This window comes from Octopus bimaculoides, chromosome 9 (genome assembly GCF_046866305.1).
Source record: "Octopus bimaculoides isolate indiv1 chromosome 9, ASM4686630v1, whole genome shotgun sequence".
Lineage (NCBI taxonomy): Eukaryota > Metazoa > Mollusca > Cephalopoda > Octopoda > Octopodidae > Octopus > Octopus bimaculoides.
This window is the reverse complement of record NC_142936.1, coordinates 1,789,306-1,805,077: the sequence shown is the minus strand read 5'-3', so window position 1 is coordinate 1,805,077 and position 15,772 is coordinate 1,789,306. Positions and strand designations below refer to the sequence as shown.

Below are 15,772 nucleotides of genomic sequence, written 5' to 3'. Positions count from 1 at the left end.
TACCCCACATACACTAGCCCCTTATGTACCTCTATATTTCCCTCTCCACTGCTCCTACACTTTGCACATCATTCCACTACTTTCTGTTCTATTCTCCATCCCTGAGCCACCCCTGTATCTGTCACCTCTAGTACTGCCCATCTGCAGCCCCCACCCTATTTCATCACTCACTGCATTAATCCCTTCCTCCACCTGGTTACCTCTTCCTCACACTCTTATGACCCACTCTGTTTCCTCTCTTAGGTTCACCTTCTTGGACCTTGAGAGTTTGCTCTAGCACTCCATCACTGCCTTCCTCCTCTACAGCAAGACACCTGTGATTTTTTCCCTTTCAACACTGGCATAAAGCCGCCCATTGTCACCTTCTCTTCCTCCCAAACCCTCTTCTTATTAGCGATAGCTTTTTTCCCCTTTGTTTCTCCTCTCTTCACTCTTGTAAGTTACATGGCTACATCAGTAGTATTGGTAGCATGAAAAGAAGCATCCAGTCGTAGAACCCATGCCAAAGATGACCTTGGAGCTTGCAGTTTGCCACTTTCAGTCACACTATTCAGTCTATATTATCGTGGAAAGTGGACATTGAAATATGATGAATTATTGTGTATAAAATGCAATGTGTCATTCTGCATTCATTTTTCGTTGCTGCCATGGGTTGAATGGATCATCGTGTATCAAATGTTTTTTATTTTAAGTTAACTACCCTGGTAGAGGGGTTAGAAGTTACAACTCATTATACATTCCATTTTTCACACCTTTTCTATAGCTGATGGGCCCTTGTCGCTATATATATATATATATATATAAAATTACTAGCTTTGCCTCTAAAATCATTTGGTTATCGACCAATATATTGAATCAGAATGGTAATTCTGCATAAATTTATTGAATTGATATCTATAAAAGGGAGAAGCATTATTTTTCACTTAAAATTTTCCTTGCCTGTCCCTAACCCACTTTAAAATGAAATACAAAAAAAAAACAGTACAGCTGTGACAGTTCAGTCAATATTTCAGCAATCAATATATGCACTATATAAACCGTATAATGATGTACAGTATATTTCATGTGTGTGTGTTTGTATGTATTTATGTGTGTGTGTGTGTATATATATATATATATATATATATATATATAATTAAAGTGTGTGTGTGAATATATATATATACACACACACACACACACACACACACACACATTCTGATTGAATCTTCCATGCATTAACATGTACCTCCTTGCGACAATGTAAACTTTCATTTAATCGAGATGTCCTTGGCCGGAAGAGTAGCCTGCAGTATACACCTCACCTGGATATTTACCACTTCTGAGAGGTTTCTCTCACTCTGAAACCTATGAAGCCCAGATCTTTCCTACTCCATTCCGTAACTCTTGTATTCTTATTCACACACCAGGCAACCCTGGTCACCTACAGTGAAATATAAAAATAACCTTTTTCAATTTATTGTCCTTCGACACGAAAAAAGAATCCACAACCTTCCCTCTCAATAAACCACTATTGTCCATGAAAGGTGTTATTTTTATATATATTTACTATGGATTGCTTGAAGCTAACTTTCTTCCTACACTTGGATTTTACATTTATAATGTATATATATATATATATATAAATAAATGTATGTATATAAAATATACATTACTTAAAATAGTTTAACTTCCATTTTCTTTGCTTGCATGGGTCAGTTGGAATTCTGTGAGGTTTATTTTCTATGGTTTGATACTCTCACTTCATCCTTTTAATGTCCATCTTCCATGCTGGCATGAGTTGGAACCCCTTGACAGGACATTTTTTCATAGAAGATTGGAAACAACACCGCTTGTTTCATGGTGACAAATACAAGATCAGATACACAGCGGATCTCTCATTTCCTGGCAGTAACTCTCTCTCTCTCTCTCTCTCTCTCTCTCTCTCTCCTCTTTGCCACATTTTGCACATTCTTGCCTCCCACCTTTGTTACTCATCTTCTGTTTCGCATACATTATATTCTTTTGATCATCTTTGAAACACTCCTTCCCTTTCTCAGTGTGCTGTGCCCCCAATGTGACTGAGTATAGGAGACCTGTTCTGCTCACAACACATTGCTTCCAGTCAGAATTCCACTGTGCCTATTCTGACTCTCACCACCAAACTGCTCTCGACCATTTATATCCACTTCCCCTTCCCCTCCTGTCACACTGTCTGCTAGCATTCTCATATTCCTTTTCACCCATTTAAGGGTACCCTTCTATCATAGGGCAATATACTGTGCTTGGAAAGACCTGCTGAGTCAAGTAAAATCATTGTCATGGCCGATGCCAGTACTGCCTGACTGGCACCCTTTTACCAGTGGTTCATGAAAAGCACCATTTGAGCATGGTTGATACCAGTCCCACTGGACTGGCTCCCGTGCTGGTGGCATGTAAAATACACCATACTAACGTGGTCAATGCCACTGCTGCCTGACTGGTCCCATGCCGGTCACACATAAAAAGCACCATTCAAGCTTGGTTGATGTCAGTACCGCCTGACTGGCCCTCATGCAGGTGGCATGTAAAAAACACCCTCTACACTCTCGGAGTGGTTGGCGTTAGGTAGGGCATCCAGCTGTAGAAACTTTGCCAGATTGATTGGAGTCTGGTGCAGCCTTCTGACTTGCCAGTGCTCAGTCAAACCATCCAACCCATGCCAGCATGGAAAACGGACATTAAAGGATGATGATGATAACATCTTGGGCATCCATCATCACTCTATCTCTTGGGTCATGTTGACTTCTGACACCTCAGTCTTGTTGCCTTGAATACTCATACTTACCGTATTGAGTACTCCTGTCCCTCATTCCATTTGCACACATCCCTCTCATCACATCTTTTGTGCTTTTAGTTGTTATGAGAACATAGCTTCCTTTCTAGTACAACGTTTTGGCTGATACACCCTCCAGCCCTCATCAGGTGTCTTGGGGAAATTTCGAACCTGGGTTCTCATTCCTAAGGTATTTTTTTATATTATTATCATCATCATCATCATCACTGCTTGGAATCAAACTCAGAATCTTGGGGTTAGTAGCCCGCACTCTTGACCACTATGCCATGTGCCTGTGGGCATAGTGGTTAAGAGCACAGACTACTAACCCCAAGATTCCGAGTTCGATTCCAAGCAGTGACCTGAATAATAATAATAATAATAATAACATCGAAAAATAGTAATGAGAACCCAGGTTCGAAATTTCCCCAAGACACCTGATGAGGGCTGGAAGGTACATCAGACGAGATGACAAATATGTCAAATGTGCATAATTCCTCATCTCTTAAATATAGAACAGAAAAGAAAAATTTGCTCAGAAAGTATTTATTAATTTCTCATGCAAGTCTTCAATATTGCACCCAACAATTATTTGGACAAAATATTCTAACTAAAATTCATAATCAGGCTTAGATTTATTTTATTTTATTTTTATTTATTCTTATTAACTGAAGTATTTAAAAGTGAATTGTTTACATGCATAGAAGAATTCCTGATACTTTAGGACTTTTTAGAATAATAATATTTGCAGCCATACTTGACCTGTATTCTGCATTTAAGGCATAACGGAATTGAAATGAAGACCATCCAACTCTACTGTAAACACATTTATTATATTGGCAGGATTTGGGCTTAGAAAAGTGGTTACAGGGTTTGATTATAAGGTTTAAAAAAGAAGAGTAAGTTGACTGCCTGATTAAGAGCTGAGACTTTGATACAGTTAATGTCTCTTGCTAAGAAATTAGTCTACCTCTGAACAAACACTGAAAATGCTTCTTCAGTGCACTTTTGCAAAAGTTCTTCCTCCTAAGCATAAAAATTTGATGGGGAAGAAGAGTAAAATTGAATATATTTGTCTGACCTTGTTTGAATTGCCTTCCCTCTTTTTTTTTTTTTTTTTTTTTTTTTTTGTGGTTGTTTAATGGTTTTCTAATGTTTCCCATTTTTATTTCAATAGGATTTACCAAATGCTATGAATGCTGCAGAAGTGACTGACAAGTTGCAATTGCATGGCCTGACTAATAGATCCTGGTATATCCAAGCAACGTGTGCAACAAGTGGAGATGGATTGTATGAAGGACTTGATTGGTTGTCAAATCAATTGAAAAGTGGGAAATAAGTTCCAAGGAGGAAATGTTTGTATGAATTCCAAAAGTGGCTGTCTGCGGGCTGACTGCTGCCTGTCAGTATGCGATCACTTTTGCTCATTCCCTCAGTTTCACATTGTCTGTACAGTCCGTGTTCATTTGTTATTCAAATTCAGTGTCAGGGTTTCAGTTCTTTCTCTCGCTCGCCTGTTGGGAAACTGGCCCTTACACAATGTAAGATAAATTTATAGTTCTTTATGGTCAAAGTATTCAGCTATAGACTATTAATAGGGGTTACTCAGAATGTTCTTCTCGGCAGCAGCAGTGGTGATGGCACTCTGCCATGGTAGTAAAGATGGTGACTGTTTCTTTTAAATTACCACCATCACCACTGCTGCAAATAGGTAGAAAATTAAATAAAAAAAAAAAAAAATTTGAAAAAAAAAATTGAAAAAATTGAAATGCCATCAGCTCCATCAGCTTTTTTTTTTGTTTTTTTTTTTTTTTCCGTTCATAACAGAACCTTTTTCTGTTAAAGTTTAATTAATTTACTTTATTATTATTTTTTTTTCTGTAAATTTTTGTCTCCTCCTTCAAGTTGCTTGGAATTAATGATGTGGACATTCTAGTAATCATAGAGGGTGGAGAATCATTTTTTTTTTCCCAGAGAAATAAAGCAGAACTATTGAAAAAAAAAAATATTGAATCAGCAAAACTTAACAGCTTGGTATTGGTCAGTCGGCCTCTCATGGCATCTTCTTTCTTTCTTTTTTTTTAACTGTTGGCTGTAAACTTTTAAATCTAAAGTGTGCTTATATAATGTTTTTGTTTTTTTTTTCTCTCTCAAACACACCATTTTTTTCTGAACCAAGTTAGACATTCCATGCCCCTTCCCCTATTTCTGACAACTAATGCATTCTTCAAAGACTATTTCCACTTTGGTACTAATGAACTCATCACTTATCCCTGGGGTATTTACTGCCGCATTTGCATAATTAGCTGTGGGGGTGGGGATTGCTTCTTAAACTTTTGTTCAATTTTTTTTTGTTTGTGATTTTTAGGCATGGCATTAGAATTACATTCCAGGTTAACTTTGCTTCATAAAATTTCTTTTTTTTTTTTCTTTACTTTTTGCAAAAATTGAGCTACCTTTATTTATCTTTATTTAAAAATTGCCATAAGAGGCATCTAAATTTGTTTACTTATTCCTATTTCCATTGTGCTATGACTAATCTCATTGCCTGAATACATAATCTTCAGCTATAGAATGTGAGAAATAAGAGTGATAATTATATAGATATTCTCTATATAATTGGCATTATATGAGGGGGTATCTGGTTGTAGGTATCATCAGAAAATTGCAGGGATAGACTCATCTGTTATTTGGAAATTTAAAAAGAAAAAAAATTGAAAAAATATTTGGAAACATTTATTGAGGAGTTCTTGCATATTTATAAGTCAGCTTTAAATTGTATGCAGAATTTTATTTTAGTTGTTGTTTTTATTTTAATTTTATTTTCTCTAATGTTAGTTGTGTTCCTCCTCCTCCCACATTTCCACCACTGCATGTTAATACATTTTCTACTGATTCGTAGTTAGCATGAAATTAGTTGCAACCAATAAATAATATATATTATATCCATTGCAAATCTTATGTTGAACTTGACAATACCCTTCCCAATCTATTTTTCCTATTTCTGTGATGTGATAACAACCTACCAAGGTGGGCTTGTTGCTCAACTTCATGCAATAACACCGTTTTTTTGTTCCTCTGGAATCACTTAAACGATAAATTTGAGTTGGCTGAAAGTCTGCAAGTGCAGTTATTTTGAAATGACTGACCACCACTCCTAATAGCCAGTAATTCTTGCATGTCATTTGCATGGATTATTCAAATGTATACTGCATACAGATCTAATAAATATTTGAACTCCCCTTTTCATTGCTAATTTTCTCTTTGAATTTACTCTCTTGCTTTTCATGACAAGATTTCGAAATCATTCATTAGTTTGAAAAAACACTTCACTATGTTTCTTTCTTTTTCTTTTTTTCTTTTTTTTTTCCTTTTTAACAAAATTCTCTCAGTACTTGGTCTGATTACCGTTCAATGTAATTCCAAATGTTCATATTTAGCTTCAGAAAAGCCTTATCAATTAGCAACCAGTTTTGGCTTAATTTTAATTTTAGATTACTTAGCATAGAAAATGGTCAAATGATGTAATTAAACAACTGTAGGATATGTCTTCACCATTTATCCACTGTTGCTATTGGAAACGATTTGTAAATCTTGCTTGGAGCTATTGATGATTGAACAGATTGAGATCTACTGCATGCTGCCATTGTCTTCTTTTAATGTTTTATCTGCCTTACACCACTTTCTCCTTCTTCTTAATTAACAATAATTTAATTTGCTGCCATTGCTGTTTTGTGAAAAACTGATATTTTATTTCATTTAAGATATTGTAAATTATCCTAAAATGGTGGAGATATTTTCATACATAATATTTAAAAAGCACCAATGAAAATTTGTTTTGCAAACAATTTACCTAAGCTAATAGGCTTTAAGGTAGCTTGAGAAAAAACTTTGGGAAAGAAAAGATTTGCCTCTGTCATTTTCATGGCAAGTCCTATAGCTTATTTTAGAATTTGTAAACTTACAAGATGTATTTAGCTTACAGAAATCTGATATGTTCTATGAAATTTACCAAAATTTGTGGAATGGCTTTCTACGTGGCATTGAGATTAATCACCCAATGGTTAGGATACTGTTTTATTCCAAATATCCTAGAAACCAGGAGCTAGACACTCCTGATCTGTAGAATAAGGCTTTCTATTATATTGACTCAAATGAATTATTCATTCTTGTCCCTTAAGCTGCTAATTGTTACTTTAATCATTTTGGCCATTTCACTCACTTCTAATTAGGAAAGTATTCACATTGTATAGCTAGTTTTTCTGAGATCATTAAAGAACAGTTTTTCCTTGTGTTATCTGAAGATGATTCATTTTAATAAAAATTCATATCCATCATCTTCAGAAAACAGCTTTTCACTTTCCTTACTAAAGAATTCAACCAAATACTGCTCAAAGACCTTTTCATTTCTTTTTATTACTTGACAAACTATTGCACAATGCTATTTGTGCCGGTGTAACAAATGATTTGTATTCTAATTCAACAACGCATTTTGTTGCCAACTGTATGAATACTTCACTTAATTCATTCACTGCTCTATTTGTAACAAGAATCTTGAAATATTCCTTCAGCTTGTATTAATTATTTCAGCAAAACTGTGGTGTTCCTTAATTGTCTAAAAATTTTGTGATTCAGGAACGAAAATAGCTAAGATAAATTTTGAATATTTAATTCTCTTGAAGTGACTGTAGATTCAGTTTATTAGTTTATCAACTCTATATTATGGGAGACCCCACTGTATTTGTATTTCGTATGCAGAGTGTTCCCCTGAGATATTTCCCCTTACCTGTATTCTTGATATTCATAATCAGTATTACCACACACATTCACACACTGTGTCACTACTGGCCTTGTCAGTTGAGTAGCAGGTTTCACTGAAGCGTATCCATAGCTTTTACTAGTTGGTTTTGATGACCAGATCCACTCTAATCTGCATTTTATAATCCAATTTCAATTCTAAACACTGATATTGGGTGGTTTTGTGTAATTGCTTGGATAAGCTCATTTCTACATCAACTTACCTATGTTTGCATGGGTCAGGTGAGTATTCTCCACAGCATCCCACCAATTATTGCTTACTTTTCTCAAACTACTTCAGCACCCTGAGATCAGCTTTTTCGCTCGTTTTACCCAGGCTCACACTTTCTTCCCACATGGATCTGCTGGCTCTTTTACTCAGTTCTCATCCCTATGCATTACATGTTCTAATAGTTTTACTCATCTCCCTCTTCTATGCTACATCTGATTCCTCTTGGTTCATCTTTACCTCACTGTTCATATTCCTACATGTTACATCCAGCAGGAGCACGCTCTATTTCTTCCAAGCTTTAACACACTCACTGCATCCTGTTCCCATCTCTCTCACTACCATGCAGCATTACAGTTTGTACACAAGCATTGTGCACTCTGCTTTTTGTTTGACAAGGAAATCCCCTGTTTGGCAGAGGTAACTCCCTGAACTTTCCTAAGCTGTTCTTATTCTGGCAATTATATTTTCAGAGCGTCCTTTTTCACTGCTTTAATTCACCCTGGTAGTAGAAACTCTCTGCTTCTGTATAGGTTCACAAGCCAAGCATTGGAAAACAGAAATAAAATGGTGATGATTATATGTCTGACTGCTAATTATTACTCCTGTGCATATGCCACCACCTACAAAGCTTGTTAGCCTACCTGTGATCCTACCATCAAAGATCACAATCAATGTACAAATATGGAATTTTTACCACTGTATTAAGCCTCCATTTCCTTGATGGCAGTGCAGTCCTGTCTTCTTGTCTACCTACTAAAACTTTAGTCTTTTGTTTCTGTGCCTGGAATTTCTCCTCTAATTCTTCCGTAGACTCTGCTATAAGTACTCGGTCATTAGTATATAGTCCTCTTGAACAGCTGGTCTTAAACTTTGGTGGACTATAACAGAAGAATGGCTGAGAAGTGGACATTGTACGTGCCTCCCTGCATAATATACATCTTCACTTAACCCCTTATCACCTCTCACTTTGTTGATTGCATCTCTGTACGCAGCTTGCATTGCTCTCACAAACCACCCAGTTCGTCTAGTTTTCTTCCCGTCCACTCAACTACAAGCTGGGGTACCCTGTCAAAGGCCTTCTCCATATCAACAAATGTTAGAGGTTCTCTCACTAGGAAGAGTGCGTCAATACTATCCCAAAACTTCAAACTGCTTCTTATCTAAAAAAATACTTTCTTCCTAATCAATTTGATGCCTCTATAGTTCTTAATTTACCTCTGCCTTTGTGGCAGTTGATTATGCTGTAGCACCAGTATCACTGAATTTGCTATGCAAGCAAGCACCTCCACAACTGGGTCCCTGCTGAGCCGGCTGTATTTTTATATCCTATATTACCTCAAGTTAACTCACCATTGGGCTGTAGCTATCAGCTATTATTTTTTTTTTAAAGAAATGCTCAAGAGATGCTAATTGCTTATGTAAATTTTCAATTGCTGACAGACAAGCAATTGACTACTTTTGCTTTTCCTCCTGGGAATCTTATTTATTCTGTTTGACCAATAAGTATTGCATCATTTTGGGATAAATCTTTGTCTGTTGACTTTCTCCAACCGTAAACTATGCATTCAGAGTATCAACTAGTTACAGCTCGTTGTGCAAAAGTCGTTGAAATGTCTTTAGTTTCATTTTTGAACCCAGCACAGCATTAGTGCCATGAAATTATGATAATCATCAGTTGCCATTGTTACATTGTATATTGAATCTGGATACTGGACACTTCTATTGATTAACCAAATGAGTAATTAAATTAATTGCACAACCCTTGGGTGCCTTTACCAGTGACCTTTCCGCTTGCAAATCTTTGGACCAGGTTTGCAGTTTGTGGATCTTTCTCTATCTGTCTCTCTCTCTCTCTAATATCCTGTAAAGAGTCATGGCCATTGCTTTTCCTCCTGACTAAGCAATTAAAAATAAAATGTATTAGAGAAATGGCCAAAATGTATATAGTGCCACTGATTATTCAACAATATTTGGTTTTCTGACTGCTGTGAGGTTTCAGAATGCGAGACACAATGTCACATGGTATACAGTTATGTACGTTTTTGGCAGGATTTAAATTTTGCCTCAACCGCAGATGGTCGAAAGGTAATAGTGTTGGATATTTCATTTCACTCTTCAGCTTTTCAGATGTATAACGTTGTGACAGAAATTTGTGATAAGAGCCACTTTGAGTTTAGTCAGCAAAGCTGTTGCTTCAAACCAATACGGGTTATCAGGTGATGGGACATACACAAAGAACCATCATTTAGCATCCATTTTCTCTGCTGGCTTGGGTTGGAAGGTTTGATGTGACCTGGTGAACTGCAAGGTCACATTGAGCTCCCAATCTTGGATTCGGCATGGTTTCTCTGACTGGATATTTATTTAATCATATGTTAATTCCTCTGTGGTTTGTTTTACATTTATAATAAAATATATACAATAATAAATATATATACACACACACACACACATACACACACACACGGACGGACGGACGGACGGACGTGTGGCAAGTAGCTTGCTTACCAACCACATAGTTCCGGGTTCAGTCCCACTGCGTGGTACCTTGGGCAAGTGCCTTCTACTCTAGGCTCAGACTGGCCAAAGCCTTGTGAGTGGATTTGGTTGATGGAAACTGAAAGAAGCCCGTTATATATATGTGTGTGTTCTCCCACCACCACTTGACAACTGATGTTGGTTTTTTTTTGTTTGTCATTTGACTGTGGCCGCCTTTAGTCAAAGAAATTGACCGCAGGACTTATTTTTTGTAAGCCTAGTATTTATTCTATTGGTCTCTTGTCAAACTGCTAAGTTACGGGGATGTAACCACACCAGCATTGGTTGTGAAGTGATGGTGGTGGGGGGACAAACACATATATACGACGGGCTTCTTTCAGTTTCTGTCTACCAGATCTACTCCCAAGGCTTTTGGTCAGCCTGAGGCTGTAGCAGAAGACACCCCCAAGGTGCCACTCAGGGGGACTGAACTCAGAACCATGTGGTTGGTAAGCAAGCTACTTACCACACAGCCACTCCTTGCGCCAATGTTTACGTCCCCATAACTTAGTGGTTCGGTAAGAGAGACCGATAGTATAAGTACTAGGCTTACAAAGAATGTCTTGAGTCGATTTGTTTGACTAAAGGCAGTGCTCCCGCATGGCCACAGTCAAATGACTGAAACAAAAGAATACGTGCTGTTTCTGTGTCCTGGATTTTCACCTATTGCCAGGGTCGTGGTTGGAACATATTAGTCGAGGGGATTACTGTATGCATGCAGACATACACAGACCCACAAGGAACTTCTATACAAACCTACCTCTTCATCCACACATAACACAATATAACAACCTGTGCATAAAACTGCACAAATCATATTGCAATCCACAAATATCTAAACATATGCAAAATTGTGCATCGTGCTCTTTCTTTGCAAATGTAGGGGTGAATTGAACCCCCCCCCCCCTTACCAAACTGGTTCAGTTTGGTAAGGATATTATGAAACCATTAGCATTGAAACCAACCGTATCAGACTCAGACTGGCCAGATCTGGTCTCTTGCACGTATCCAACAATGTCATTTTAAAAATCAAATAATCTTGAAGCTAAAAGATAATGCCCAATTAATTCAAGACAATATGGGCATAGTGGTTAAGAGCACTGACAACTAGCCCCAAGATTCCGAGTTCGATTCCAGACACTGATCTTAATAATAATATCGAAAAATACCTTAGGAATGAGAACCCAGGTTCGAATTTGCTTGCTCAATTCTATTAGAAGCTACACTAATCAGAAAGTTTACATTTTGTTTAGTTTGTAGTTTAAAATTTCTTTTTCATCATCATTTAACATACATTTTCCATGCTGGCATGGGTTGTACAGTTTGACAGGAGATGGTAAGGCTGGAGGGCTGCACCAGGCTCCAGTCTGTTTTGGCTTGGTTTCTACAGCCATGCATATCAAGTGCCTTGCCCTGCTGTAGCCAAGACTATCATAAGCTGGTTTAGCAAATGAAAGATGAGATTGGTTGTATGACAATTGAAACACAACAAAACATTTGTTCACATTTATATAGCAACACAACTTCTTTCAGGTGATATTGGCTTACAGTAATTACAAAAGAGAAATACAGATTACTTACGTTGGCATGAGACGACCCAACCAGTTTCAACATAAAGGGACATAACAAAATACCAAAAGCCATTTAGTTCAACTCTACCCATCGTCACTCTCCAGTTGTCTATTGCTTCACATGTTTAGAATTTCCTGTTGCTTTCAGTCATTGGACTGTAGCCATGCTGGAGCACCAACATGAAGGATTTAAGGAAACCACTAATCCCATTTTTTCTAGTGTGAAGCTTATTCAGTAGGTCTTGTTGCACCACTAAGTTATGGGGATGTAAACAAACCAACACTGGTGATCAAGTGGTAGGAGGGACACACACATGATGGGCTTCCACACAAGTTCTGTCCATTAAACACTCATTAGACATTGGTCAGTCCAGTGCTAGAGTAGAAGATATTTGCCCAAGGTGCTATGCAGAGGGATTGAACCTGAAACCACATAGTTAAAAGTGTGCTTCTTAACTACATGGCCATTCCTTTCCAGTTATTTAACAGAATAGTAATTGCAACAAACATTGAATGAAGACTTCTTTGTAACCAGACAATTTGAGGTTTAAACCAGAAGTAATGCAGCTTTTTTTTTTTATTAAATATCATAAAACATCCAAAGTGCACAGGTCGGCAGAGCAACTCTTTATACCACTGGTTCCCAACCAGCACCCAAATGACCCTTGTTTTGTTGAAGAGGTGAATATATGGCTTGCCCAGCTGGAAAGAGAGGGGGTGAGGGTGCATCTCCAAGCTACAAAGTGAATATGAGAGAAAGAGAAAGGGTGGGTGGGTACCTCACACCTGAATGGAAAGATATACTGAATATACCTAGATTTGAAACCATTCCAAGTGAGGCTTATATCACAGTATCAACCAGTCCATCAAATTCTGTTATACACCACTGATCACAATGCGCTTCCAATTCAGTCTTGATTGCACCATTCTTTTCCATCTTGACCAGATCATCTTCCCATTGTCATGGACGTCTTTCAAGTGGTCTTTTCTAATCTCTTGGATATAACTTGGCAACTGCATGGGTTCACCTGTTGTCTGTGAACCTTGCACCACGTCCAGCCTATATAACTCTTTATAATGTGACCAGTTGAAACCTTCTGGGAGGAAAATGTTTGTTGGTGACATGAAATTAAAGCTATTACCCATGTATCTGAAACTCCAATGACTTTCAAGGGTTATGCAAAATTTAACTTATCTCTGATTTGACATTTAAATAAAAAAAGCATACATGATTAAGAGGCTTTTTGAAGATTAGGTTACATTTTGCTGTCCTACTCAACAGTACCAGACGTAATATTCCCAACGAATCATTCCTCCTTTTAGACAATGGACCAAACCAACCTGTGAACTTAAATAAGCTTTCTGATAGTGTGAGAGTAGAATGCGTTCTATGCTACAGCCAATGGATCAATGTGTAATAGCTAATTTCGAGGCATATTACCCGAGAAGAACTTTCAAACAAATTATGGAAGAAATTGACAGTTAGAGACTTGTGGAAGAAGTTCAACACAGTGGATGCTGTGGATAACATAGATGAGTGAACTTTGAATGGTGCTTGGAAAAATATATGGCCAGGCTGGATCCATGGAAAAATGTTAAATTATAATGATATGACATATTAGTGGTCTCTTTAGCATTTAAATGGTTCACTCCATTGCAACTCAGAGTTCTTGATAAATGCATTATTTGAAGCCACAGAAGGAACTCTTTGATACTGAAAATGATAAACAGAGTGAGGAACTCTTGAGTTGCGATAGTAGGAACCACCAACTTTGAACAAGTAAACTCTACTAAAGATATAGAATATTATTTCTTCTGTTTGTATATCCAAACATGCATGGGTGTACAAACACACACATACATCTATAAGGTGGTTCGTGTTAGGAAGGACATCCAGCTGTAAAATCCTTTCCAAAACAGTGAAGCCTGGTGCAGTCTTCTTGCCTAGCCGACCTCTGTCAAACCGTCCAACCCATGCCAATGTGGAAAACGGCCATTAAATGATGATAATGATACACAAACACACACATATATTAGGTTGTTCCAAAAATAATAGCTGATTTCAGAAACAAAAACAGCCATACCAACAATCCAACATACATCCATCATCAGCTGCCCTATGGATACTATTATGGTTTTGAAACCTGGGCAGTTACCACTCAATCCGGCGGTGTATGCATATATATGGGTGATATTAGTTGCAGAGCCTAGGGCATAGGCAGTGGAACTTTGTAAAAGAAATTACAATGGATTTTGGGGAAAGATAAACAGACACACAGACAGATTATTGTCTTGGAAATATAATATCAGAATCAATCGTCTCAGTTTCATTTACAAATGTAAGGTCAGTGGATCAGGTCTTCATGCACCTTTCAATAGTGATAGCTAAGGCAGCAGATACTTTTGCCAGCTGTAGTGATTCCAGGAAGGCACCATGAAGACAGACCTCATAGTTAGCTACAAATAGGAGGCATTTACTTTTTATAGAAAGCTATTTATACAAATAACTATGGAAAGCCAGACTGACTTATCAAGTTGTCTTGCATTAGATTGAGCAATCCTTGTGTCCAAGAATAACAACACTGTCTTGGTAGAGAACTATAGCCTGCCTTAACATTATGTACAAACTGTACACAAGCTGCCGGAAATAATTCTTCCAAGAGCATTGGGAGTCAAATGATAAAGTTGCTGACAAGTCAGCTGGTGGAAAGAAAGGAGTGCAGTAAACGATGTGGCACCATCTGAAGTAAGGAAGCATGACAGAATAGTTTGGTTCTTTTCTTCATTCATGGCATTATTGTTAGTAAGAAAGAAGATAAAACTCTCTCTCTCTGTCAGGTAAATGGCCCTACTCAATATGTAGTAAAGGAATCGGAAGAAATTCCATTTGCTGCACCCAGTTTAAATTATGGACACATAAGAGTTGCAGTGGAATCACAGGTAGATTAACAGATAAAGTAGTCTTTATATGTGGCAGATGTGCAGGAACAATAAGCACAAAGAGCACACGGGGCTTAGATTCTCTGAAATGCTCAGGACGCTCTCTTGAAGTTGTAGATAGTTTCTGTTACCTAAGTGACCAAATTAGCAATGGTGGAGGATGCTCTGAAAGTATTGTTTCTAGAATAAGAATTGGGCGGATGAACTTCAAAGAGCTATTCCCTCTGTTGGCAACAAAAGGAATCTCTCTCAGAATGAAAGGTAGACTATATGATGCTTGTGTATGAATGGCTACACTCCATGGTAGTGAGACATGGGCTCTGAATGCAGAAGACATGCATAGACTGGAGAGAAATGAAGGTAGTATGCTCCATTGGATGTGCAACATCAGTGTGCATGTATGACAAAGTGCGAAAAGTTGAGAGAAAAGTTGGGCATAAGAGGAATCAAATGTAGCATGCAAGAGAGAAGGCTATGTTGGTTTGGATATGTGATGTGTATGAACGAGGACAGCATAAAGAAGTGTCCATCACTGAAAGTGGATGGTACCTGCAGAAGAGGGAGACCCAGGAAGACGTGGGATGAAGTGGTAAGGATTGATCTCAGGATGTTGGGCCTCACAGACGAAATGACAATGGACAGAGATGTCTGGCGATATGAAGTTCTTGAGAAAACCCGTCCATGTCAGCAAAACTGAGTTGTAGAAGCGCTGTGTCCCCCACCCACACTTAACAAGAAAACTTCTCCTCATACACCCTACCATAACAAACCAAACTACATCTCTTCTCTTCCTCACATTTCCACTTCCTGCACTGTGCTTACCTCCCACTCCCCAATCTTGTCCTCTTGGCCCTGTGCCACTGTATCATTGCTCTCCACAACCCTGTGACCTGTGTGTTC

General features: G+C 37.8%; 1 protein-coding gene across 5 annotated transcripts in view; it reads left to right on the top strand.

Annotated features, from left to right (window-relative positions):
* Positions 1-6,050, top strand: part of LOC106872564 (ADP-ribosylation factor 1-like 2) — a 37,416-nt gene extending 31,366 nt beyond the window's left edge. For all 5 annotated transcript variants that reach the window (XM_089356950.1, XM_089356951.1, XM_089356949.1 and 2 more), the window contains exon 5: positions 3,972-6,050. In XM_089356950.1, coding sequence (XP_089213076.1) covers positions 3,972-4,133 — 162 coding nt within the window. In that variant the 3' untranslated portion in view covers positions 4,134-6,050. The remainder of the gene's footprint in view (positions 1-3,971) is intronic.
* The last annotated feature ends 9,722 nt before the right edge of the window (positions 6,051-15,772 follow it).